The 27,723-nt window shown below is 43.0% G+C and overlaps 1 protein-coding gene across 7 annotated transcripts in view; it reads right to left on the minus strand.

Annotated features, from left to right (window-relative positions):
* nckap5l (NCK-associated protein 5-like) overlaps positions 1-27,723 on the minus strand; it is a 458,995-nt gene that overhangs the window by 395,799 nt on the left and 35,473 nt on the right. For 2 of the 7 annotated variants that reach the window (XM_055638610.1, XM_055638604.1), the window contains exon 1: positions 14,474-15,747. The exons of 4 other annotated variants lie outside the window; for them this stretch is intronic. In XM_055638610.1, coding sequence (XP_055494585.1) covers positions 14,474-14,511 — 38 coding nt within the window. In that variant the 5' untranslated portion in view covers positions 14,512-15,747. Of the gene's footprint in view, positions 1-14,473; positions 15,751-27,723 lie in introns of those variants that run through there. One more of the 7 variants, XM_055638612.1, reaches the window with a different exon arrangement.

Here is a 27,723-nt window from a genome sequence, read left to right on the forward strand (position 1 = left end):
TCCTGTGTGTCGGAAGGAACTGCAGATGTTGGTTTAAATTGAAGATAGACACAAATGCTGGAGTAAGTCAGCGGGACAGGCAGATCTCTGGAGAGAAGGAATGGGTGACATTTCGGGTTGAGACCCTTCTTCAGATTGCGGCAGGTATAATAAATGAGGACATTTGTACAGGTACATGAATGGGAAATGTTGAAGGATATCGTCAAATGGGACCAGCCTAGAGGGGAACCTTGATTTGAATGGACGAGCTTGGCTGAAGGACTGTTTCCAAGCTGTATTCCTCCATGATTCTTCTTATAGCTAATACCTACTAGTCCAGGCAGTTTTCTGGTAAACCTCTTCTGTACTCTCTCCAAAGCTGTAATGGAGTGATCATTACTCCAAATAAGCCCTTACCAGTTTTATAAAGCTGCAACATGACTTCCTGACTCTTATACCAACAGCGCTGTAGCATATAATAAGGCAAGTATATACTATGCCTTCTTTCCAGCTCTGTCTACGAATGTTGTTACTTTCAGGGGGTTATGGACTTGGATGCAAGATCTCAAAGTATATCAATGTTGTTAATGATCCTGCCATTAACTGTAGACTTTATCTTTACACTTCACCTCCCAAAATGCAACACCTCACACTTGCCTGCATTAAACTCCATTTGCTATTTCTCTGACCATATCTGTGACTGATCCTATGGTATCTTTGACAGTCTTCTTCACTGTCTGCAACTCCACTTATTTTTGTGTCAGCTGCAGACTAACCAACCAGCCCATCTACATTTTTGCCCATAGTTTTTAAGGCATCTCAAACAATAATATAATTCAAGTTTTACTTCCCCATTCTTATATTGCACACCATTTCAATTGATATGTGGACAGTCAGGTTCTGCTTCTTCCCCATCCAATGTATCTTCCTTTGTCTCACTACATCTTCCTAAATGCATTAGCTCATAATGCTTCATGCACTTTATGATTTCTTCACGTTTATATATTTAGTATTGATCTATATACAGTATTCACTAGCAGTTAAAATACATCTCATAAATGTTTGTAATCCCCGTATGACAGCAAAGATTTGCCCAGCACATTACTGCTGATTTTTTTCCCCATTTCCCTTTTAAGAACATTGATTGCAATATTTTCCTTGTCATTATCCGTGCCTCTCAGACGAAATAAAGTACAATTATATGTTGAGTAAAGCCACCTATTTTAATCCAAGGCAGAAATAAATGGATTCTCAAACTGACAGTAATCAGGAAACATTGTCAATGCTGATGCCTTTGTGTAACGTGGGCAGGCAGTAAAAGGAGAGCTGGTACCAAGTTTCATATTTTCACACTATGGTGTGAAATTGCAACATGAAACCCACAGCCCTTTCTGGAGAGGATGCCTGCATGAAAACTAAAATGATTTTGACAGTTTTGTTTTGATGGTAAATATTTTACATGGTTTGTGTTTTCTGTTAAACACAACGAGGCCCCCTGCCAGTGGGAAGCAACATGTTAACTGTCTCTTTCAATACTATTACATCTGTGCAACTATTTTTTTGGAAAAGGTAAAATTGGATCAAGTTCCCTGTTCCGGAGAAAATTGCCACTCTTGGTTTAAAAGGGGAAATCGAAATGGAAGTCTGCCAGTTTTATAAAAGCATTTTCAAATGTGCTAGTTACCACCTTGAGTGGAATACTATAAAATTAATGAGCTGATAAGTCACCTGGCATCATTGCTGGAAACTGCACTATTTCAGGCTAACATGAATATCCTGCTTTAAAATGCTTAGTAAATGGAACATTTAAATGCCAGCATATGCTCTCCATGGCAAATTGAAATGTGCATCCATATGCATGTGTTTTTTTCCCACAGTGATATTGGCAATTTAACAGCTCCAAATCGAGCGAGGCGTCGATTAGTCAGGGTACGGACTAGGTGTGAGGTTTAGTTAAATTGAGGTGGGGTTAAGGTGTAAGGTGAGATGAGGTGTGAGGTTTATTTGAGGGGCAAGGTTTAGTGAGGTACGGTTTAGTCGAGGTGAGGTTTAGGTGTGAGGAGAAGTTTGGTAGTGAGGCATCGTCGAGGCGAGGGGTTTAGTGAGGCGAGGGGATTAGTTCAGGTGTAGGTGAAGGGAAGTGAGCGTAGGTGAGGTGAGGAGAAGTAGGTGTCTGAGCTCAGGAAGGGAGACCGAGGTGCTACTGAAGGAGACGAGACCACTGCTTTCTATCGTGAAGAATTCCACAAATTCACAACTCTGGGTGAAAAATTTTTCTCATCTCAGTGCTAGGCAAAGAGACATCACAGGTAACATTTTTGTAAAGATTATATTAGCTGTATGGGGCCATTTATTGTAACATATAAGATTATTAAGGGTTTGGACATGCTAGAGGCAGGAAATGTTTCTAATGCGGGGAGAGTCCAGAACCATGGGCCACAGTTTAAGAATAAGGACATTTAGAACAGAGATGAGGAAATATCTTTTCACACAGTTGTGAATAGGCAATAGGTGCAGGAGTAGGCCATTCAGCTCTTCAAGCCAGCACCGCCATTCAATGGGATCATGGCTGATCATCACCAATCAGTACCCCGTTCCTGCCTTCTCCCCATATCCCCTGACTTCGCTATCTTCATGAATGGAGGCTTTCATGAGACAGATAGACAGAGCTCTTAAAGATGGCAGAGCTAAGGGATATGGGAAGAAGGCAGGTATGGGGTAATGATTGTGGATGATCATAGAAATGTCTATTGTCTATTTCATGAAATATATATCTTTTGGGGGTTATTTTACTGCTTACGCATTAGAAAAATTCTAAGCTTCTGTTATGTATACTACCAGCAGCATGTTTGAGAATCACTTTCAATTTATTGAAAAGGCAGGAGCTTCAGGGGGCATTGCCCCGGCATTGCCCTGTGCTTCCCCTGGACCCCACCGGGGACCTAGCCAGCCTATCATGGAACAACCCCATTGAAGAAGATGACAGTGGTTACCCAGACCTCGTTGTTGGTTGCGATGGGGCCCCCATAACAGTTCAAGCTTCAGGGCCCCAAAAATGTAGGTCATCATCACATTTTAGTAGCCAAGTATGTTTTGCAACATACGACAAATGTATTTTGCCATACAGTCGTACCAATAAAAAGCAACAGAACACATAAAATACATTTTAACATAAACATCCACCACAGTGACTCCTCCACATTCCTCACTGTGATGGAAGGCGAAAAAAAAGTTCAATCTCGTCCCTTCTTTGTTCTCCCGCGGTTGAGGTCCTCGAGCCTTCCGTTGATGGGGCGATCTTGGCTCCTGTAGCCGGCGGCATTTGAGCCGTCCCGTCGGCATGTTCAAGCTCCTGCATCGGGGGGGAATTTCACCTCCCCCACGCCGGGCGATCTGACCCTGGGTCCGGGCTGGTCAAAACCTTCTGCATCGTTTGAAGCTTCCCGACATTGGTCTCTACCCGAGACTTTGAGCTCCTCGATGATGAAATCCACAGGCCGCAGTTGGAGTGTCTATTCCAGGCAAGGGATTAGCTCCAATGGTAAATCCATGTCCCCACGGTGGGGCACAAAGTTAATCCCGAGCAAGGCCTCCAGCTCCATGATGTTAGGCTGCACAGTGACCAGAGATACGATCCGGAAAATAATCGCACCTCCAGCAAGGTAAGAGATTGAAAATGTTTCCCCGACCCTCCTCCCCCACCCTCCACATAAAACAAACCAGAGAACATTAACATATACTTTTAAAACACACTAAAAATAACAAAAGAAAGACTAAGGGCTGACAGACTGTTGGCGAGGCTGCCATCGTGCGGCGCCCCCTGGTGGTATTCAGTGTGTTTTAAAGTTAGTGTTACTTAAGACAACATTTTCCCTTCAGTTTCAGACGGGTTCAGATCCAGAGGTGAAAGTTTGTATTGGAAAAAACACTGAATTCTACTATCTTCACTCAAGAAACATTTTTGCTCACTTCCTACTAAAGATAATGATGACAAATCACCACAAAACATGCAGATTAAAATCAATTGTTCATTTCAAAATGATGAGAAGAAGGCTGTTTTTTTTAAAGAATGTGAATAATTTGTAATAGGTAATGACGTAAAAGGCAATAAAATATGTAAAGTCTGTGATCAACACCATCGCCCTTGTTGTAATTAACAGCAAGCTGTGGTTTCGCACATTGATATGGCACAAGAAATGGTAAGTTAGTTAATTTGGTTAATGTATTAACACTTTGCATGAGACTCCTACCACCATCTTCCACGTTCCAACTATTCTTTGAGCAGAATAATAAATCTAATAAAGGGATTTGGAATAATCTAATTGCTATTTTATTTTTAAGAGTTCTTAATTCAGTCTCATCAACCTGGAAACATTTTCTCTACAGCTAGATTCAAATCCTTTCATTAAAAATAGCTTTCTTAAAAATCTCAAGCTTGCTTTGCTGTCCAGTGAGATCATGAATCATCTGGAGACCAATTCAAATATTCAGTTTTTTCCCCACAACCCAAAATTCATTTGGTTAACAAAAAATCCATCAATCTCAAAATTAACTATTGGGCTCACAACAATTTTTCTTGAAAAGATTTCCAAACTTCTATTGTCTCAATGAGTGTTTGGTAAATACATTCCTGAAATGGCAGCCTCTAATTTTTAAATCATGCCCATTCATTTAAACTTTCTTGATAACTTCTCAATACAGGTGATAACATATTCACAAGTCTGTGATTTGTAAAATACAGAGACCATAAACATTTATTGTAATCGAATTATGGTCCAAGTGCAATTCTATACAAGTTTAACACAATTTCCATGTTTTTCAACTCTCAGAAAATGCAGTCCAGTGTTTTGCTTACCTTATTTAGCAATAATAAGGACTGTATCACTTTTAGTAATTTGTTCATCTGTATAGAATTATCTTTAGTCCACAAGGCTCTTATTCACGAAGTAGAATGTGATCTTCTAATCCATCCGACCTAGATCCACCACTTGTGCAGACAGTTCTGATCATCGCAGTACAGGAAAGATGTGATTGGAGTGGAGAGGTTGTGAGGAGATTTATGATCCTGTTGCCAGGACTGGAAAATGCCAACACAGTTTCAGTTGGAATCGCGGAGGCTGGGGGAGACTTACTGTAAATTAGGTGCATAAAACTATTGGTGCCCAGACAGGGTAAAAAAAAAAAAAGCTGTTTCCTTTAACCAGGAGGTTCAAGAGCAAAGAATTAAATGTAAATGATAGAACAATTAGAGAAGAGATGAGGAAATTGCAGAAATTGTGGTAGGAGCAGACAACCTCATCACATTTAAGGGTACTGGAGCTGTCCCCTACAGTGTTACAGACCTAGATTCAGATTTAGATCAATTTACTCTAATATATACTAAGAAATGTCTTGTTCATGTGAAGTCCACCGAGTAAACAGTGTGTATACAGGAAAGTTAAATACAACAATAAATAGAACAACGAGTGCAAAACAGCAGAATGGTTCAAGGTTGAGGTCAGCATTGGTTTGTTTAGGCTGAGTAATTATTTTTCAACCACCACACACACATAATGTGCAGAATAGCTCTTCCTGCATCATAAATTTTCCTTGATTTATACTGCAGTACATTGAAATTAATTTACAAATTAAATGCTCATTAACATATTCTTGTTTTTGCTGGATTGTTCATTTGTAATTGCTACAAATTAACAAGCGTGTCTGCTAACTTTGTAATTATGCTTTCACTTACAGTGCCCAAATCGATAATGGAAATTCTGAGCAATAGTGATCTCAGCACCATTCCCTACTGAACACCACTTTTTACCCTTCACCAGTGCGAGTAGGCATTGTGATTGCCAACTTTATGTTTAGAAGTCATCTTATTTTCCGTTCTTTAGCCTCTCCCCAGGCTCTTTATTCTCTACTTAGGAACAAGCCCAGTTTACTTGTCTCATTAAAAACTCAATTATATTATATTCATGACATGAATTATTTTCCACTCCATTTTCCCACAAAAAATCATTAATGGTCATCAAGAACAACCTTGCCTTTTGAAATCTATTATTAACTTGAACATTGATAGACATAATTTTACTCTCTGCGTACATCGGGTGATATGAAGAACGGCAGGAAAGTGAAGCTGAAGCAAGATCAGATTACCCATGATCTTACTGAATCAAGGAGCAGGTATGAAGGGTCACAAGGCCAACATTCTTGTTTTCCTATATTTGCCATATCTGCATATTTTTTCTTGTCAAGATTTTTTTGGCCCAGAATCTCTGTCAGTACTTTACTGTTGTCCAATACACTAAATCATTGCTAACATGGTATCCATCTCAGAAAACTAGCATGTAGACAAGTAGCCTTCATTAACAAATGCATTTGGCTTAACATTTGTTTAGTCTACTACAGATATTGTATCTAAAGCGTACAAAAGCACCGCCGGGGACACAGAGGTGGGTTAAAGGCCAGGTTAGAGCTAGCCCCACACAGGCTAGCGATTCCTAGCCTTTTCCTCACCAACGTGCGCTCACTGGCAAACAAAATGGACGAACTCCGGCTAAGGATCACCTCCCACAACTGGATCAAAAACTGCAACATCCTGATCTTCACAGAAACTTGGCTCAACATTGACGTTCCTGATAGCGCCATCCAGCTAACGGGGCGTCATTTACTCCAAGCGGACAGGACAACAGACTCTCCGGTAAGACCAGAGGTGGGGGTCTGTGCATTTATGTAAATAAAGCATGGTGCACGGACTCCACCATCATCAAGAGTCACTGCTCAGCTAACCTTGAGTTCCTCTTGGTTAGATGCAGACCGTTCTATCTGCCCAGAGAGTTCACCTCCACTGTTGTGACTGCAGCCTATATCCCTCCTGATGCTAATGCCAAGCTTGCAATGAAAGATCTGCATACTGCCATTAGCAAACAACAGACGCACAACCCCGAGGCAGCCTTCATTGTTGCGGGTGACTTCAATCACTCCAACCTGAAGACTGTACTCCCCAAATTCCACCAACATGTATCCTTCCCCACTAGAGTAGACAAGACACTGGACAAAGTCTACACTAACATGGCTGAAGCTTACAAAGCCGTCCCCCTCCCCCACCTTGGTCAGTCTGATCACCTCTCATTGTTCCTGCTCCCTAAGTACTCCCCACTCATCAGACGGGTTAAACCCACTGTGAGGACAGTTAAAGTCTGGTCTGAGGAAGCAGACTCCACACTTCAGCAGTGTTTTGGAAACACTGACTGGAAGGCGTTTGCAGCCCAGGCCACCCTTGACTCCTACACGGACATTGATTCCTACACATCCTCTGTTCTGGACTTTATAAACTCCACCATCAATAGTGTCACCTCCCTCAAACGGGTGACCATATTCCCGAATCAGAAGCCATGGATGAACAGCGAGGTCAGGCTACTGCTGAAAGCACGGGACCCGGCTTTCAGGTCAGGCGATGCTCGAGCCTACAGTTCATCCAGGGCTAACCTGAAAAGGGGCATCAAGAAGGCCAAGCACTGCCATAAGTTCAGGATTGAGGAGCACTTCAACAACAACTCCGACCCCCGACGCATGTGGCAAGGCATCCAGGCCATCACAGACTATAGACCCACCAACACCACCCCCACATCCAGCGACGCCTCCTTCCTTGAGGAGCTTAACCACTTCTATGGCCGCTTCGACAGGGACAATCTAGAGACAGCCATCAAGGCTGTGCTCCCTGCTGATCACCAACCCCTCACACTCACCCCCTACGACGTGTACGTGGCACTGAGTAGGACTAATGCACGTAAGGCTGCTGGCCCTGACGGCATCCCCGGGCGCGTCCTCAGGGCCTGTGCTGTGCAGCTGACAGACGTCTGGACTGACATCTTCAACCTGTCACTTGCCCAAGCAGTTGTCCCCACGTGCCTTAAAACCACCTCCATCGTGCCGGTGCCAAAACACTCCACTGCGGCAAGCCTCAACGACTTCCGCCCAGTTGCACTTACCCCCATCATCATCAAGTGCTTCGAGAGGCTGGTCCTGGCACACCTCAAAGGCTGCCTACCCCCCACATTGGATCCCTATCAGTTTGCCTACCGCAACAATAGGAGAACAGAGGATGCCATCTCAACGGCACTTCACTCCGCCCTCTCCCACCTCGACAACAGAGACTTACGTAAGAATGCTGTTCATCGATTACAGCTCAGCATTCAACACCATTATACCCTCCAAACTGATCACCAAACTCGGTAACCTGGGCATCGACCCCTCCCTCTGCAACTGGATACTGGACTTTCTAACCAACAGACCCCAGTCTGTTAGATTAGACAAGCACACCTCTTCAACCCTCACCCAGTACACCGGCGTTCCTCAGGGCTGTGTGCTGAGCCCCCTCCTCTACTCCCTCTTCACCTACAACTGCACACCTGTACATGGTACTAACACCATCATCAAGTATGCACATGATATAATGGTGATTGGCCTCATCAGCAACAACGATGAGTCGGCCTATAGGGAGGAGGTCCAGCTGGTGCGCTGACAACAACCTGGCCCTTAACTCCAAGAAGACCAAGGAGCTCATTGTAGACTTCAGGAAGTCTAGGGGCGGCACGCACACCCCCATCCACATCAACGGGACGGAGGTGGAACGTGTTTCCAGCTTCAGGTTCCTGGGGGTCAACATCTCCGATGACCTCTCTTGGACCCACAATACCTCAACTCTGATCAAGAGGCTCACCAGTGTCTCTTCTTCCTGAGGAGACTGAAGAAGGTCCATCTGTCTCCTCAGATCCTGGTGAACTTCTACCGCTGCACCATCGAGAGCATCCTTACCAACTGTATCACAGTATGGTATGGCAACTGCTCTGTCTCCGAACGGAAAGCTCTACAGAGGGTGGTGAAAATTGCCCAACGCATCACTGGTTCCTTGCTCCTCCCCATTGAGTCTGTCCAAAGCAAGCATTGTCTGCGGAGGGCGCTCAGCATCGCCAAGGACTGCTCTCACCTCAACCATGGACTGTTTACCCTCCTACCATCCGGGAGGTGCTGCAGGTCCAGCAGGTCCAGGAACAGCTTCTTCCCTGCGGCTGTCACACTACTCACACTACCCCCCCCCGACCCCCCACCCCCCCCCCCCCCCCCCCCCCCCCCCCCCCCCCCCCCCCCCCCCCCCCCCCCCCCCCCCCCCCCCCCCCGGACACTCCTCCCACAGGAAAATACACTATGTCTGTATACATGTAAATAGATTTATTTATTGAAATCATATTCTATGTCGCTCTTCCAGGGAGATGCTAACTGCATTTCGTTGTCTCTGTATTGTACACTGACAATGACAATTAAAGTTGAATCTGAATCTGAATCTAAAGATAATGAATTTATAAGAAATCAAAAACACACCCTTAGATTGAAAATTACATTTGTCTCAGTTACACCTTTCTCGTGTTTACTTTTATGAAGGAGCCAGTCATCCACTTCAGGAAATGTAGTGGCATATATCAATGATGCTGAAGTGGAGATGGTCAAGAGCTTCAAGTTCCTAGGCATTGATATCACCAACAATTTGCCCTGGACCAACCACATTGAAGCACACTAATGTTTCAACTTCCTCAGAAGGCTAAAGAAGTTTGGCAACAATTCTTTCCAACCTACTGATACATTGTAGAAAGCATCTTATTAAGATGCATCGCAATAGTTGCAATTGTTTGGCAACAGTACTACTCAAAATTGCAAGAATGTGTAGGGAGTTGTGGATGTGACCCATTCCTTCACACCAACCAGTCTTCCAGCCTCATGAAAGCAGCTAACATAATCAAGGACTGTTTATATCCTGATTATGCCCTCTTTACCCCTCTCCTGAGGGTAAATGCTTGCAAGCATGTTTCACCTGATTCAGGAATAGCTTCTTGCCTGGTATGTTCAGACTACTGTATAGTCCTTTCATAAGCTAAGGGTACAGGCCCAATCTCCCAAGCAACTGTATTGCGAGCATGCAATACGGTTTTAATCTGCAATTTCTTTATAGCTGTAATGCTATGACTATGTTCTGCACTCAGGTTATTTTTCTCTTTGCTCTACCCATTGTACTTGTGTATGGCTCGACAGTACTCGTGTACAGTATGTTTTCACTGGATAACACACAAACAAAGATTTATACTGTATCTCGTTACACATGACAATAAGAAACTAACACCAATGCCAATGTTTGAAACACCAGCTCCACTCTTTACTGTTTCTAGTTTCAGTGCTTCTTAAGAAATTCCAATAAGAAGTTAACAGACTTTGAAAACTGGCACTTAAGCATCCTGCACACGGCAACTATGGCACACCACTTGCTTTTTACCTTGGACACATTAATGCCATCACAATTTACAGCCGTGTGTAGATAGCTAGGCATAGAATTTAAAGATTACTTTACGTGAACAAACCTTTCTCAGCTCCCAAAGACCATCAGGACAGCAGCCCAAAAGCTGTTGCAATCTTGGAGCTCCAGAACAAGGTGTTGTTAGAGTTAAACCTCCTCTCTGCTTTCAAGAGAGAGTTAGATAGACCTCTTAGGGATAGCAGAGTTAAGGGATATGGAGAGAAGGCAGGATCGGGGACTGATTGTTGATCAGCCAGGATTACTTTTGCGTGAAACAAACTCCTGCACCTCAGACTCTCCAAAGATCCCAGGTCACTGGGTACAGCAGCTCTCATGTGTTTCCAAAATTTCTTTGCTGTTGCAATCTTGGAGCTCCAAGAAGCACAAAAGGATGTTAGGTTGCCAGCAGTGATGCAAAACATTAGTTTGAACAAAGTAGTTGGCATGTTTACATAGAACATAGAACAGTGCAGCACGGGAAAGGGCTGTTCAGCCCACAATGACTGTACCGAATAGATGCCTAACAATAATTGATCTCTTCTGACAACACTGATCCATATCCCGATGCCCTTAGCAATGAAGGCGTAGTAGGTATGTTACAAAACCTACCTGAATCGTCATCGGGAATCTGCCCAAAGCCATGTCCGCAATTTTGCCGCTGTTTGGAGGGGGCGGGTTTACGCGATTTTTACTGGATGTTCTAATCAGATGTTCAACCTAGTGATCATTAACGAAAAATCGCTGAACCCGGTGGCAAAAGGTATTACTAGTTTTATAGGCCTCGATAATCTAGTTATAATAATTTTAAAATCACTCCTCACTCGCAACCTCTGCCCCAGGGTTTTATAAACCAATTAAAGGTTGTACCTTATTTTTCAATATACTCAATAATCTAATATAGCGAGATCCTTACATCCCGCAGTAGTTTAAGAGGTCCCAGGAGCCACTGGCAGTAGCAAGCCATTTGCTAACTCATTTGTGAATAATCTTTTCTTAATAAATGGATAGATGTTTTCTAGTAATATTTTTTAAATTTCTTTTTTAGTATTTGCTATTTGTTTTCGTTTAAGTAATCTCTAATCATGAAGAAAAAAAGGGTTACCAAGAAGCACAGTCTGAGGAGGATGATTAACTGATTATGATATGCCAATGTACCAGCTGCCAGCAGAAATTGAATGACACAGCAAAACATTAGTTCTGATTTGAGAAACAAAGTGAATTTTCAAGGCATGTTGTTTATTACATAGTCACATCGGTCAATTTTGTAATAGAACAAGTAGGTAATTAGCACGGGAAATGGGATTGTTTTATATTTTTTCAGCTTCCATGATAGGTGAAAACTGTAATTCCGAATATTTGCCTAACAATCAAGCTTTTTTGATCTCTGAAAATCTGACAACACTGATGCCATATCCCGAAAATGGCCCTTTTTAATAGCAAGTGAAGGCAAATTAAACTTGTTGTTACCATATGCCTTCAAAATTTTTTACATTGCTAAAGCATACCATATGCCTTCTTTACCACCCTATCTACTTGTGTGCCACTTTTACTGAGCTACGAACTTGGACTTGAAGATCCTTCTGCACACCAATGCTGTTAAGAGGCTTGCCATTAACTATATATTCTCTTCTTACATTCTACCTCACAAAGTGCAACACCCCACACTTGCTCAGATGAACTCCATCTGCCATTACCCCGCCCATTTCTGCAGCTGGTCTATATCCTGCTGTATCTACTCCCAGCCTTCATCACTTTTTGCAACTACTCCAATGTTGGTGTCATCAGCCTGTTTACTCACCAACCCATACACATTTATGCCCATCATATATATATACATCACAAACAGCAGAGGTCCCAGCACAGATCTCTACAGAACTCCACTGGTCAGAGACCTCCAGCCAGAATATCTACCTTCCACCACAACCTTCTGTCTTTTATGATGAAGCCAGTTCCGAATCCATACGACCAAGTCATGTGATTCACGTACACCCTAATCTTCTGAATCAGTCAACCATGAGGAACCTTGCCAAAAGCCTTACTAAAATCCATGTATACATCATCCACCACCCTACCTTCATCAATATCCTTTGTCACCTCCTCAAAAACACAATCAAGTTAGTGAGACATGGCCTGCCATAGAGCCGGACTGGCTATCTAATTAGATCAAAAGCGGACTCAGTCTTAAAATTCCAGGTAGCTAGTCGCTCCAATACCTTTTTTCCTCTTTATCGTGTTCCGTCTCCTCCTGATAACTGATTCAGCCCCATGAATGAATGTTCTTGCATCGGTCAACTCTCTTCGGACTGGCCTCTCGTTATCCGTGTGCCTTACTTACATTGCAAAAGACCTAAAATATAACTATTTGCAGCATCATCAGAACATAAGAGCATTAGTAAGCGAGTATCAGCATCTACCTCACTGAGAAGTGTATCTTCATTAACTGTTTCCTTCGCTCCATAGATGCTGCCTCACCTGCTGAGTTTCTCCAGCATTTTTGTCTACCTTCATTAATGGGGATGTTTCAAATCACTCCATGCACAACAAAAAGGATATGAGGAACAATAGGATGAATGTGATATTGTGTTGGTACTCTTAGTACCTACTCAAGAAATATATATTAATGCCAACCATTAAAATTTCAAATGAAGCCATACCACAGACATATGAGCGAGAGTAGCAAGTTTTGATGAGTTTGTCATGGGAATGTTTCACGATTTCAATACTAAATTGGCTTGATCTAATTAGAAGATCACTCCAAATTCCCTACCGGATACAATAGCTCCTCACCTTACCTATTAACTTTGCTATCATTTTAAAGGGGTTGTGCACCCTACAAACCATCAAACTCAAGGAAAATCAAAAATGTATATGGTAAATGTATAGATCAATTTTTTTAGAAAGATTTTTAAATTATGTCTAAAATGTCTCTGATACTGTCAAGCCTATCTATGCCTCTCACAATTTTATATACTTCTGTTAAGTCTCTCCTCCAACGTTCCAGAGAAGACAATCAAAGCCTACCCAAGCTCTCCATGTATGTTTATACTTTGCCACGACAATAATGGCTGAATACCATTAATGCTACAGAAAGGATGCTATTTGTTCATAGTAAAATCTCTTAACAATTAAATAAGCAAAATGCAGAGGAAAATGGTAAATTTGTTAAATGCATCTTTCTACGTTGCTCCTGTGTTCTTTTAACGAGCTTTTTACAAATATTTCCATCACAAAAAGTGTATGTGCATTTTTGGGCAGCGAAGACAAAAGATTACATCCATATGCTGTCTCAAATGCAAGGTCCACATATTTTTGATTACTGAACATGCGCCTGGGAATATTTTCTGAACCATATAAGTGTAACGGTTGCAAGCAACACAAGACTTATAGTCTGTGATACTAAAAAAAAGTAAAACTACACATTGGGGTCTGTGTGTTCTTTGCTCCGATAATGCCTGCGATTTGTAAAAATCACTTTCATTGTCACGGTCTTTTCATCACGTGTTTGGGCACTGCAATTTACATGGTGTTATTTCTCAATATAATGTAGCTACCTAAGAAGTGACCGTTGTTAATAATTTAAAATATGTCCAATAAAATTATTGGAAAACACAAATTAAACTTATTTTAGTTTCAACAGCTTGGCTATTTATAAACATTGAAATCAAGGATTACCAATTAACAATACAATGGATTCAAATCCATGCTTGCTATGATGGGGATTTGGTCAAAGTAATGCGTTACATGGGCCTCCTCCCTTTGAAGGAAGGTAACAATTCAAAATTATATTTATAAGTTTAAGTTGTTAAAATTCAGCTACATGTGAATGAAAAGCAAAGGATGCTCCTAATTTCAGTGCAGTTGGCACTCTCACATTTAGAAGGCAAATGGTGGATAATAGCTGACTGAAACTGCTTTTATATTGCTGAATGGGTCTCAAGAGACCTCCTGAAGTATGCTCTTCGACATTTACTGGCAAATGGTGCAGCTGGTCAGAGCATTAATATTGTACGCATGTGCAGACCAGCTGTAAAAGCTTTGTCAGTGCCACGAGTTCACTAAAGGGATCACATTACAAAAAGAATAACACATTTACAGGGCCAGAGAAGGCTGTGAGGAGTTAAGATCCAAAAAGGAATGTTTAGCACCACTGTCCTCCCAACTTACGAGGTCACAAAAGAAAGTTGTTCCTGGAGTTCGTCCATTAGATGATGAGGTGATGTGAACACTGAACAATTGTTTTACCAGAAGGTTTTTCCAGTTGTTGCAGTCCATATCTCACGTAAAGATGCATGAAGACATGTATTCCAGAGTCACTGGGGGAGAGCATTGCCTCGCCAAGCCTCACCTTCCAAGTACCAAAGTACCAAAAAACATTGCTGTGACCCCTGGGAGTAACTGGAATAACCTGCCTGACAACGATCAGGAGAAAGGCAGTTGAACACCTCCAGTTACTGTCCAGCTCGATTTACACACAAGTATAAGCAATAAGAGTGAAAATAAATACTTGACATTTTTTAAACGGCACTTTGTACAATTTGGGGATATCCTGAAATGATTGAAAGTCAATAACTTCAACGGTGGCCTCAAAATTAAACAAATCTCTTTTGGAGCCATGTTGCAACCCTAAAATGGTCAGCATTTCGCACGGCATCTCTGCTAAGGAACCAACTGCAGCATCTACTCTAAGATCCTGGAAATAGTTGGAAATTTAAACCATCAAAGATGTAACTTGCAGATTTAGTTAACATCATCACAAAGGTTTTCATTTCAACCATTCATTCTGGAACACTCTCCCCAAAATAACTTCACATTGCTAGCCACAGTTGAACATATGAAATAATTGTTAAAAGGGTGACCACATTAAATGAACAATTATTGGCCAGAATTCAGAATCACATAAAATGCATAAATGGTGACCTATCCTTTCATAAGTCAACTAAAATGAAAGCGCATCATCTAAATAGCTGTGTGGGAAGGAACTGCAGATGCTGGTTTAAACCAAGGATAGACACAAAATGCTGGAGTAACTCAGCGGGACAGGCAGCATCTCTGGACAGTAGGAATGGGTGATGTTTCGGGTCGAGTTCCTTCTTCAGACTGAATCAGGGGAGAGGGAAACAGAGATAAGAAAGTTTAAGGTGTGATAACAAAAAGCGGATGGAGATCAAGGAAAATGTAGAATGATCATTGTTAGCTAGGAGAAGGTAAAAACAAAGCAAACAGAGATAAAATGTAAATGTGGAGAGTCTGACTGGTTGGAGAACTGGCAAGGGGGAAGAATGAAGAGAGAGGGAAAACAAGGGTTACTTGATGTCAACTTTCATACCCCTGGGGTGAAAGCTGCCAAAGCGAAATAGGTGGTGTTGTTCCTCCAATTTGTGCTGGGCCTCACTCTGACAATGGAGGAGACCAAGGACAGAAAGGCCAGTGTGGGAATGGAAGGGTTAGTTAAAGTGTTTAGCAACCAGGAGATCGGAAAGGTTTAGGCGGACTGAGCGGAGGTGTTCAGCAAAACAATCGCTGAGCCTGCACTTGGACTCACCGATATATATGAGTCCATAACTGGAACAGCAGATACATTAGATGAGGTTGGACAAGGTACAAATAATCCTCTGCCTTGCCTGAAAAGACTACCAGGGTCCTTGGACGGAGTCGAGGGGGGAGGTATAGGGACAGGTGTTGTATCTCCTGCGATTGCAGGTGAAAGTACTTGGAGAGGGGGTAGTGTTTGGAAGGGATGAGTTAACCAGGGAGTTGCGGAGGGAACAGTCTTGGCAGAAACGGGGGGAGATGGGAAGATGTGGCTAGCCCTGTAGCCCAAGTAAAGCCTTGTAGCCCAGGATAGAGAGCCCTGTAGCCCAGGATAGAGAGACCTGTAGCCCAGGATAGAGAGCCCTGTAGCTCAGGACAGAGAGCCCTGTAGCTCAGGATAGAGAGCCCTGTAGCCGAGGATATGCCACCTGTAGCCAGAGGCTGTGAGGAACACAGTTAGAGGAGCCAGTCTCCCAGACGCAAGAAATCATCTCCCAGAAGGGGCCAGTTCCCCAGATGACATGATGCGCTGAGACGCAGGAGGCACTCCCAGACGCAGTGAGAGGCAACGAGACAGAACCCTAGCGTTAGTAGGTTTTGAGGTTAAAGTGGAAAACAACAGCTCTCTTTATTGATTCTAATGCAAAACTTTATGTGGATATTAAAGTTCATAAGCAGAATGTAAATCAAATGCGAAAGAGTATTGAAGGAAAATACGCGGGAAATGTAGAAATGTTCTGCTGAGTTAAATGAAGCCAAATCTAAATGGCTTTAGTAGTACTGTATTTTCATTTATATGCCGTGGACGTACACGAAAATGAAACCCAAAGTTAGAGATGTAATGTAATGTAAATGCCAGCGCCCCTTGAGGCCAGGAGTACAAGCTGGCGAGTTGGCTAGTGCCTCGTGACTGAAGTCAAGTGACCTTCTAGAAGTTTCTGTTAGTGTTGTAAATAAACGCTTCTTACAAGATGGTGTCGGACATGTATACATTGTGTTAGCCACAACAGGGTCATATAGCGAAAATAACATTCTCTGCGCCCACAACCAGATAATGACCGCTGCCGCCGCCATATTTGAGAACTTCGGAGTGCGCAGCACCACCTGAGCAGCAGTTTAAAAACACTAAGTGACAAATTTAAAGAAGTGAAAGTTAAGAAGCCAAGAAGTACAGATGATTTGCCGAAGTTTCTGCAGGAGCCGAGTTATTATGCAGAAAGCAAAAGAGTCAAAAATGGAGGGAATCAAGCCACCGGGACCACTCTCCATGTAGGAAGAAAAATAATAGTATGCGGCATAAGAGATGACATGCTGCGGGAGAGGTTTCTCCGAGAAACCTCACTTGACTTAGAAAAGTGCGTAAAGACATGCCAGGCTTCGGTGCTTTCCAAGGCCAGAGTTCATGTCCTGTTAGGTGAACAACGACAAGATGTTTGTGCAATGAGACAAGAGGGGACAAGATATCAGTCAACCATACAGTGCAAATGCTGCGGATGCAAACATGAGAGGAAGAAGGAAAAATGTCCGGCATCTGGTCAGGAGTGTTTCAAATGACATAAGAAAAATCTTTTTGCATCACAAAGCACGGAAAAGCAGGTGCAACAGAAGAACCAGTGCATGCAATGGAGGAAATGGAGAGTTCCAGTGATGAGTTTGATGAAATTCACACAGTCGAATTGCAACCAGAAGCAGTAAAAGCCGAGAGTGTGCAGTGTTGAGGAGACAATTCCCAAAGCAAATCTTTGTGACCATGATGCTGGAAGAGAAGGAAGTAAAATTACAGGTGAATAGTGGAGCCACATGTAACATCATTCCCACGCTGCATGCAAAGGATGTGGGTGAAACCAAGCAAGTATTGTCGATGTACAACAATACGACAGTATTGCCTCTTGGAAAAAGCAAGGTGAAACTAGTGAACCCAAAGAATGGAAGGAAATACAAAGTAGAGTTTCTAGTTCTGGAGGAAGACTGCATTCCAATCCTGGGAAGCAGGGCAGCCCAGCAGATGGGGATCATCTCAGTCTGTAAAGAGAACATAATGACATTGAATAGCAGTGAAATCACACTGAGCAAGGAAAGACTGATTGCTGAGTAAGCTTATGTGTTTGAAGGGACAGGTAAATTCAAGGGCAAGTACCATCTGCAGGTAGATGACAGCGTAACGCCAGTGATCCATGCACCACGGAGAGTCCCTGTAGCCTTAGAGAGTAAGCTGAAAGAGGAGCTAGATAGACTAACAGAAGCTGAAATAATTGTTTCAGTTAAGACCCACACCCCATGGGTATCCAGCCTTGTGTGTGTAGAAAAGCCCAATGGAAAGTTGAGAGGGTGTTTAGACCCGAGGGATCTGAACAAGGGGCAGAAAAGAAGTCATCACCCAATGACGACGATCGAAGATGTCCTCACAGACCTGAATGATGCCAAGAATGGGTTTTGGCATGTGGAACTGAATGATGAGAGTTCTCAGCTTATTTCATTTAACACACCATATGGCAGATATAGGTGGAGACGTATGCCATTTGGTCTGTCCACGGCCCCTGAAGAGTTCCAGTGATGACAGAACCAAGTGTTGGAGGGCCTGGAAGGAGTGAGGTCTGTTGCTGATGACATCCTAGTGTTTTGGAAAGGAAAAACTGCAGAGGAAGCAGAAAGTGACAGGAAGGTCAGAGCTCTGATGGAGAGATGTCGAGACAGAAACCTGAAGCTGAACATAGAGAACGCCAAGCTAAAGGTGAAGGAAGTCACTTTCTCAGGACATAGAGTCTCTGCTGCAGGACTGAAACCAGATCCAGGAAAGGTAGAAGCAGATGCCTAACCCAACAGATGTCCAAGGAGTTCAGCGATTTATTGGGTTTGTTAACTACTTGAGCAAATTCCTTCCTGGACTAAGCGACCTATGTGAACCGCTACGCAAGCTGACACAGAAGGATATAGTTTGGTGGTGGGCAGAGGTGCATGACAGGCAGTGATGGAAATAAAGAAGCTAGTAACTGCAGAGCCAGTACTCAGATACTATGATTCATCCAAGGAGTTGACATCACAGGCCGATGCGTCAGAAACTGGACTTGGTGCGGCGCTGATGCAGGAGGGCCATCCAGTTGCCTTTGCCAGCAGGGCCCTGACGGATGCAGAGACCAGATATGCACTAATAGAAAAGGAATTGTTGGCAGTGGTGTTTGGTCTAGAGAGGTTCCATGTGTGCACATATGGAAGGTCAGTGAATGTGCAGTCAGACCATAAGCCACTGGAGATAATCGCCACAAAACCACTTAATTGCGCACCAAAGAGATTGCAGAGGATGCTGGTGAGGACCTATGATGTGACAATAAGATACAGACCAGGGAGGGAGAGGTGGGGAAAATGCTGGAGGATTATGTGCTGTATGCGACGGCTGATGGGGTGAAAGGTGATGACTAGGGGGATTCTGTCCCTGTTGCGACTGGGGGTAGGAGCAGGTGGAGCAAGAGTGGTGCTGCGAGAAATCGAGGAGACCCTAGCGAGAGCATCATCTATGATGGTGCTGTGCTTTGGCATGATGTTTTCCAGATAGTTGGTGGAACAGACCATCTCACAAAAGCTTTGCAGCACAAAGGCATTATCTGTCTGAAAAGTACACTATCCTTACATTATAAAATGTGAAACGGTATTTAATAAATCTGAATGGCTCAAGGTGTTTATTATCAGTTGTATATGGATATTCAAATATTTGAGAGAATCGGTTTCTGTTGGTTTTATTCAGCAGATAGTAACGAGACACCCGAAAGATCCTGCCAGTCAATAATAAAATTCAAAACATCAATATTTGTCTATTTAAGCATTGTTAAAAAGATTGCAGGTCTTGAAGTCTCCAGGTCAGATTTAGAGACAGTTAGACAGTAAGATGTCACCATTAGGCTGTCTAATATTTAGAAACTATAAACGCTGATACCATTGGATTAATTCTTCCAATAAATATTTTGCCACAGATATTCATGCATTCTAAACAGGATAACACAGGCTTTTTATTTTAAAATATACTGGTAGAAATTGGGCCTAATTGCACGAATTTTGTGAATATTCTTTGGATCAAATTCTTATGCATATTCACTTTACAATTTTCATATAATGAATTACGATTTGAACCTTTTTCAGGTACATGGAACAGCCACCCTAAAGATGTGTTAGGTGTCCAACAACTGTCTTTGTTTTTATTTTGTGGTTGTTATCTCAAATATGGCTGCTGCAGATTTGCACAGATATTGTCACATCAGGGATAGGAGGACAGAGCAAGTTGCCCTTGCTTAGTTCCACCTTAAGTCAACACCTTTGCAGTGGCTCCCTGTCCTCTCTCATATTGCCCTTCCCAGCATGCACAGAAGGGAGAGGATGTTGAAAGATTGGTGCACCATCGAGGCCAACCTTGACCTTCCCATCCAAGCCAACTTGAATAATCTGCCCAACATGCGCCTGAAGTCCTGCAACCCTTCTGGTCTTCTGTTGAATCACTGGACTCCAAGACCGAGTGGCGCAGAGCCTGGAAAGATGGCAACACCAACAACGGAGAGGTCATCACAGACCCCACAGTGAAACCACCGGGTTTTGACCTTCATCGCAAGCAATGGCTAACCCTGAACAGAATCCGCACCCTGCATGCAAGAACAGCCCATCACCTGCATAAGTGGGAGATGACAGATAGCCCTGCCTGCGACTGCGGACATCGAGACCAGACCATCCCACACATTGTGAATGACTACTCACTGAGGCTTTTCCCTGGTCACATCAAAGCCATTCACCCAGTAACTGATGCTGTCCTGGCCTGGGTGTCTACCCTTGATCTACAACTTTAGGCTGTGCACGCAAGAAAACAAAGCTCCACCTCGAATACTGAGGGGCCTTGAAATGGATGGTGCCATAGACACAATTTAACAACAAATACTTATGCAGTTAAGAGGATGAGGAGCATTACCGTTGGCTTCACTACACCCATGATGATTACTGATGACCACAATGGCCCACTCATTCTGCTGTTGATGCAGATGGGTATGAAGGGCACTAGTAGCTTGGCTAGTATTTTTAGATTAAACCAATAGCCCAATTCTGGTCTAAGCTGCTCGTGGTTTGCGAAGGGGATGCTCCGTTCTCATCCACACCTTAGCGCCAATTAATTATAACTACAATGACTGGCTTCCTTTCAGATTTACAAGAATCAGATGTCCACAATTTTATTTAATTAACATCAGTGATTTACAATAAAGTGTGTGTGTGTGTGAGTGTGAGTGTGAGTGTGAGTGTGTGTGTGTGTGTGTGTGTGTGTGTGTGTGTGTGTGTGTGTGTGTGTGTGTGTGTGTGTGTAGACACACACACACACACATCTTATATTAGAAACTAAAACAGATACTCAAATGTACTCACTGCATTTAAATTTAATCTGTTTAACTAATCCAGAATCTCAAAACCAAGCATTAATCCCCCAGATTTTGCTTTCAAAGGATAAATCTCTCTGATCGTCATAAATTGACATGTTTAGAGTTTCCTTCCTGTGACTATGATTCTAATATGAGGAAACCCCTTATTTTTAACCCATTCTCATCAATAGGCAGAATCCAAGAACTGCAGATGTTGGTTTATACCAAGGATAGACACAGTAACTCGTATTTGGAGTAACTCAGCAGGTCAGACAGCATCTCTGGAGAAAAAGGACAGGTGACGTTTCAGGTCAGGACACTGATGCGTATTTCTGATCAATAGGCAGGCTGTTTGCTTGTCAATGCATAAATCTGGATAATCAATATAAATGCATTAATTGCAAAATTCTTCTCATGCATTCCCTGATTTGTTGCCCCAAGGCTTTATTTATTCTGGTGTACTGACACTGGAGGATGAGATACATGCATCCTTGTGCATATCTGAATGTGAAAGGGATCACAGGATCAAAATGGAAGGAAAGACACAGAATATATTAAATTTTCTAAGTCAGCTTAGTTCCTTTCTAACTGCCTTATATATTTGTATATATTTCCTCAATTAATTATTCTACTGCTCAATTTAGTTTAGTTTAGTGATACAGCATGAAAACAGGCCCTTCGACCCAAAGAGTCCACCCCGACCATTAATCATCTGTTCACACTAGTTCTATGTTATCTCACTTTTGCATCCACCCCTGACACATTTGGAGCAATTTACAGAGGCCAATTAACCTACAAACTCGCACATCCTTGGGATGTTGGATGAAACTGGAGCACCTGGATGAAACCCAAGTAGCCGCAGAGAGAACATACAAACTCCACACAGTTAGCACCCTACAGTCACAATTGAACCTAGGTCTCTCGAGCTACGAGGCAGCAGCTATCAGCAGTGCAACTGCGTTGCTTTATGAGTTTCCAATGAGTAACTTTGGAACATCCATAATTGTCATAAAAGTTTCATAAAAAATAGATGCCTATTGTCTATCTTTGTGTGCTTTCTTAAAGAAAAAAATGTTTTGTAGCTAATTGCAAAACTCAATTGCTTAGCAGAGAATTAGCGATGAAGAACAATAAAGGAAAATTTGTAAGGATTTCCTCGTTAGTTCCAAAGGATAAAATTTAAAATCCTGAAACATAATTATTCTTAAAGATGTGAGAGATAGGTTATAATTAATGATACTTTGACCAAATCATGCTTGTTTTGTATCACTTTAATCAATTAATGTGTTCATTGAAATATTTTAGATCATACTGGAACGTCACATACAGCAAAGATGGACGCAAAGTGCTGGAGTAACTCAGCAGGACAGGCAGCATCTCTGGAGAGAAGAAATTGGTGATGTTTTGGGTCAAGAAAGGGAAACGGGAGATATAGATGGTGATGTAGAGAGATATAGAACAAATGATTGAAAAATATGCAAGAAAGTAAAGGGTCTGTCCCACTTTCACGACCTAATTCACAGACCTCTGCCGAGTTTGCCCTTGACTCATACTTGCAGCATGGTCGTCACGAGTTCGTAGGAAGTCGTAGGAGGTCGTAATTAGGTCGTAGCAGGCCATGATGCTAGCCGTAGGTACTCGTGGCATCAAGTAGGTCGGGGCGTCTTTCTAGCCTGATGAAAAATGTCCATGAGTAAAAAAGGTAGTGAATTAGGTTGTGAAAGTGGGACAGGCCCTTAACTGGAGAGCAGGAGGAATCACAGAGGGGAAGCAGCGAGAGTAGATGTTACAGACCATCTTTGCTATCTATCTATTATAATTTATAGTGTGGAAGAGAGAGGAGACATTTCACTTCCAATGCACAAGCATAATCCTCCTGCAACAAGAACTTGTTTGGGTGGATCAAAGCTCTGCCTCAAAATGCTTCAGAGAATCTGAGCGCTCAGGATGTGTATCGGGTATCTGGAATAGCAGATTTTAACCACATTTTCATTGAATGTGTGGCAGGAGAAAAGGGCCAGCTATTTAGTTTTCTCTGCATTTTTATAGTAAATACTAACATTCTTGCAATATTAATTAAATGGCAGAACAGCAATGTGCCCATTCGGCCCTTCGAGCCTGCACCGCCATTCAATATGATCATGGCTGATCATCCAACTCAGTATCCTGTTTGCCTTCTCTCCATACCCCCTGATCCCTTTAGCCACAAGAGCCACATCTAACTGCCTCTTAAATATAGCCAATGAACTGGCCTCAACTACCTTCTGCGGCAGAGAATTCCAGAGATTCACCACTCGCTGTGTGAAAAAAGTTTTCCTCATCTCGGTCCTAACATAGAAGCATAGAAACATAGAAAATAGGTGCAGGAGTAGGCCATTCGGCCCTTCGAGCCTGCACCGCCATTCAATATGATCATGGCTGATCATCCAACTCAGTATCCCGTACCTGCCTTCTCTCCATACCCCCTGATCCCCTTAGCCACAAGGACCACATCTAACTCCCTCTTAAATGTAGCCAATGAACATGCCTCAACTACCCTCTGTGGCAGAGAGTTCCAGAGATTCACCACTCTTTGTTGAAAAAAGTTCTTCTCATCTCGGTTTTAAAGGATTTCCCCTTTATCCTTAAGCTGTGTACCCCTGGTCCTGGAATCAAATCGGGAACAATCTTCCTGCATCTAGCCTGTACCCCCTTAAGCAGTTTTTGTAAGTTTCTATAAGATCCCCTCTCAATCTTCTAAATTCTAGAGAGTATAAACCAAGTCTATCCAGTCTTTCTTCATAAGACAGTCCTGACATCGCAGGAATCAGTCTGGTGAACCGTCTCTGCACTCCCTCTATGGCAATAATGTCCTTCTTCAGATTTGGAGACCAAAACTGTACGCAATACTCCAGGTGTGGTCTCACCAAGACCCTGTACAACTGCAGTAGAACCTCTCTGCTCCTATACTCAAATCCTTTTGCAATGAAAGCTAACATACCATTCGCTTTCTTTACTGCCTGCTGCACCTGCATGCCTACCTTCAATGACTGGTGTACCATGACACCCAGGTCTCGCTGCATCTCCCCCTTTCCCAATCGGCCACCATTTAGATAATAATAAAGTCCTAAAAGATTTCCCCCTTATCCTTAAACTATGACCCCTTGTTCTGGACTTCCCCAACATCGGGAACAATCTTCCTGCATCTAGCCTAATAAAGGCTTATAAATGAGCCTAATCAAAAAATAGCAATCCAACGATGAGAAGGCTGGAAGTGCCCGACTGGGTTGTATATAGGACAGGACAGGACCTCTGCGACCAGGTGGGAACTTGAGACCACAAGCCTGTCAGATCCATCTCAACATGATTCTTTCAAGAGAGAGCTAGATAGGGCTCTTAAAAATAGCGGAGTCAGGGGATATGGGGAGAAGGCAGGAACGAGGTACTGATGTGGATGATCAGCCATGATCACATTGAATGGCGGTGTTGGCACGAAGGGCCAAATGGCCTACCCCTGCACCTATTGTATATTGTCTAACACCTCCGTCCTTACTATACTTCCTATACACACATGACTCTGTGGCCAACTCCTGCTCCAACACCAATTACAAGTTTGCGGATCACACCACCATAGTGGTCCAGACCTCAAATAGAGCAAGTCGGAGTACAGGAAGGACATGGAAAGCTTAGCAACATGGTGTCAAGACAACAACCCCCCTCTCTCTCTCTGGGCCAGCAAGATGAAGGAAAGCACTGACTTCAGGAAAGAGGGTGGTCCTTCGCTAGTCAGCATGCTGAAGTAGAGGTGGGCAAGAGCTTCAAGAGCGTAATTATCAATGACAATCTTTCTTGAACAGGCACATTGACAATACGACCAAGAATACACGGCAATGCCTCTAATTTCTCAGAAAACCATGGAAGTTCAGAATGTCTGCAATAACTCTTACCAATTTCTACAAGTACACTGTAGAAAGCATCCTATCAAGATGATTTTTTTTGGATCTCATTCACTGAATTCAAACACGAGACGATAAGTTAACAGTCGGCATGGATGACAGAGAAAGCCTTTCCTGAAAACCCTTTTGACATTCAGTATTCAGTATTTACTTTAATGTCATTTTAACTGAGTACTTACATACACAGATGAAACGAAAAAATTGTTTCTCAATCAGTTCCCGTCAGTGCAGTTAATAAAAACAGAATAAATACATATAGCTTTAAAAATTAAAATTACCATATTTAAAATAAGCCTAATAATTGAAATAAAACTGACATTCAGACCGAACAGTGGCTTTGCTTTGACAGGTGCCTAGCTGTCAAAGTATGGGCGAGGTTAGATGTGTTGGTGTATGATATATGGGGAGGGGACACAGTCCATTAACCAGTCTTATTGCCTGTGGAAAGAAGCTGTGTAGCATCCTGCTGGTTTTACAGCTGATGCTCCTATACCTCTTCCCAGATGGCAGAATGGAGAAGATGTGGTGTGATAGATGATAGGGGTCCTTAATAATGGAGATGGCTCTGCTGATGCTCCGCTTCTGATAGATCTCCAACAGGAAAGGGAGTGGGGCATCAATGATCCTACTGGCTGTCTTCACTATCCAGTTAAGTTGGTTTTGCTCATAAACCTTGCAGCTCCCAAACCAGGAAGTGACGCCGTAGGTCAATATACTCTCGATGGTGCCCCTGTAGAAGGTCCTTATATGAACAGTAGGGAGACCTGCTTATCTTAGTCTCCGGAGAGGGTGGAGCCACTGCTGAGCTCTTTTGATCACTGCTGTGGTGTTGGTCGCTGAGGTCATGTCATCCGCCAGGTGAAGGCCTAAAAACTTCACACTGTTGACCCTCTCCACAGCAACACCATCAATATGCAGCGGAGTGTGATGGTGTTTTCCAGCCCTCCTGAAATCGATCACCATTTCCTTTGTCTTTTCCACATTGAGGGTGAGATTGTGAGATCTGCACCACTCCGTAAGCAGCTCCACATCCATCCTGTACTCCGACTCATTGTTGTCACTGATGAGACCCACCACTGTTGTGTCATCAGCGAACTTATTGATATAATTATTGCTGAGTCTGGCAGTACAGTCATGAGTAAGCAGGCTGAACAGCAGGGGGCTTATGACACAGCCTTGGGGTGAGCCAGTGCTCACAGCGATGGTTCTTGATATCCGTCTGCCCACCCCGACTGTCTGCTGCTGTTGTGTTAAAAAGTTAAGGACCCAGTTACAAGAGCCAGTGTCCACCTTCAACAGCTTCAGCTTCTCCACCAGCTGCTGTGGGATGATGGTGTTAAAAGCGGAGCTGAAGTCTATGAAGAGGATCCTGGCATAGGTATTCTTCCGGTCAAGATGTGATAGTGCGAGGTTGAGTGTTGTAGAGACTGCGTCCTCTGTGGACCAGTTGGCTCTGTAAGCGAACTGCAGTGGGTCCAGGTTGGCAGGGAGACAGTTTTTGATGTGCTGCATGACCAGCCGCTCAAAACACTTCTTTAGTATGGGTGTGAGAGCCACTGGACGGAATTAAAAAACCATAGGTAGAGAGAAAAAAACATATCACATTTCCAGCTCCACTGCCATTAAAACCAATAGGAGCCTGGGTTGGGTTTTTTCGGGATGGGGACGATGGTGGCACTTTTGAGACAGTTGGGCACTACTGCCTGGCTGAGAATGCGATGTGTACACAGAATCAAAGGCATCAACAAAATGTTGCAAAAATAGGTCAGAGAGTCACACAGCATGGAAACAGACCCCTCAGCCCAGCTTGCCCACACCGACCAACATGTCCCATCTACACTGGTCCCACCTGCCTGCGTTTGACCCATATCCCTCTAAACCGGTCCTATCCATGTACCTGTCAAATTGCTCTTAAAGGTGTCCTAAATGTTTCTTAAGGTGTTTGCAGAAGATAAAAAATTTGAGCTTGTTGCATATGAGAAAGATGGATTAAATATCAGTTGTAAATGAGCACACATCGAAAATAGCAAGCATGGATGAGATGACCAAAATAGTTCCTTGAAACCATCTTCATTGATGGGACAGCAGTTGAGGGAGTCAACAGCTTCAATTTTCTGGGTGTGCATATCCCAGAAGATCTGTCCTGGGCTCAGCATATTGATGCAACAACAAAGTAAACTCATTAACGCTTCTACTACTAATGAAGATTAAGGAGATTCAATATCTGGCCAAATACTCTATCCAATTTCTACAGTGATAGAGAGCATATTGACTGGCTGCAACATGGCCTGGTTCGGTAAATCAAATGCCATGTAGTCTGCAGAAAATGGTAGACATTGCCCGGTCGAACACGAGTACTGACTTCCCCACCATCTAAGGCAGTGCTTTTTAAACTGGTGAATGGTTCACCCAAGGGCGAATGAAATTATATTGGGGTGAATAAAACTAGAGGGGAGAATGAAGGGTGAATTACTTAATTTATTCAGATATTTATATATATTTTTCTATACTTATCAAAGCATTGCCATTAAAGTGGTTAGTAAGCTCCTATTGGCTTTAATGC

Source organism: Leucoraja erinacea, chromosome 7 (genome assembly GCF_028641065.1).
Source record: "Leucoraja erinacea ecotype New England chromosome 7, Leri_hhj_1, whole genome shotgun sequence".
Classification (NCBI taxonomy): Eukaryota; Metazoa; Chordata; class Chondrichthyes; order Rajiformes; family Rajidae; genus Leucoraja; species Leucoraja erinaceus.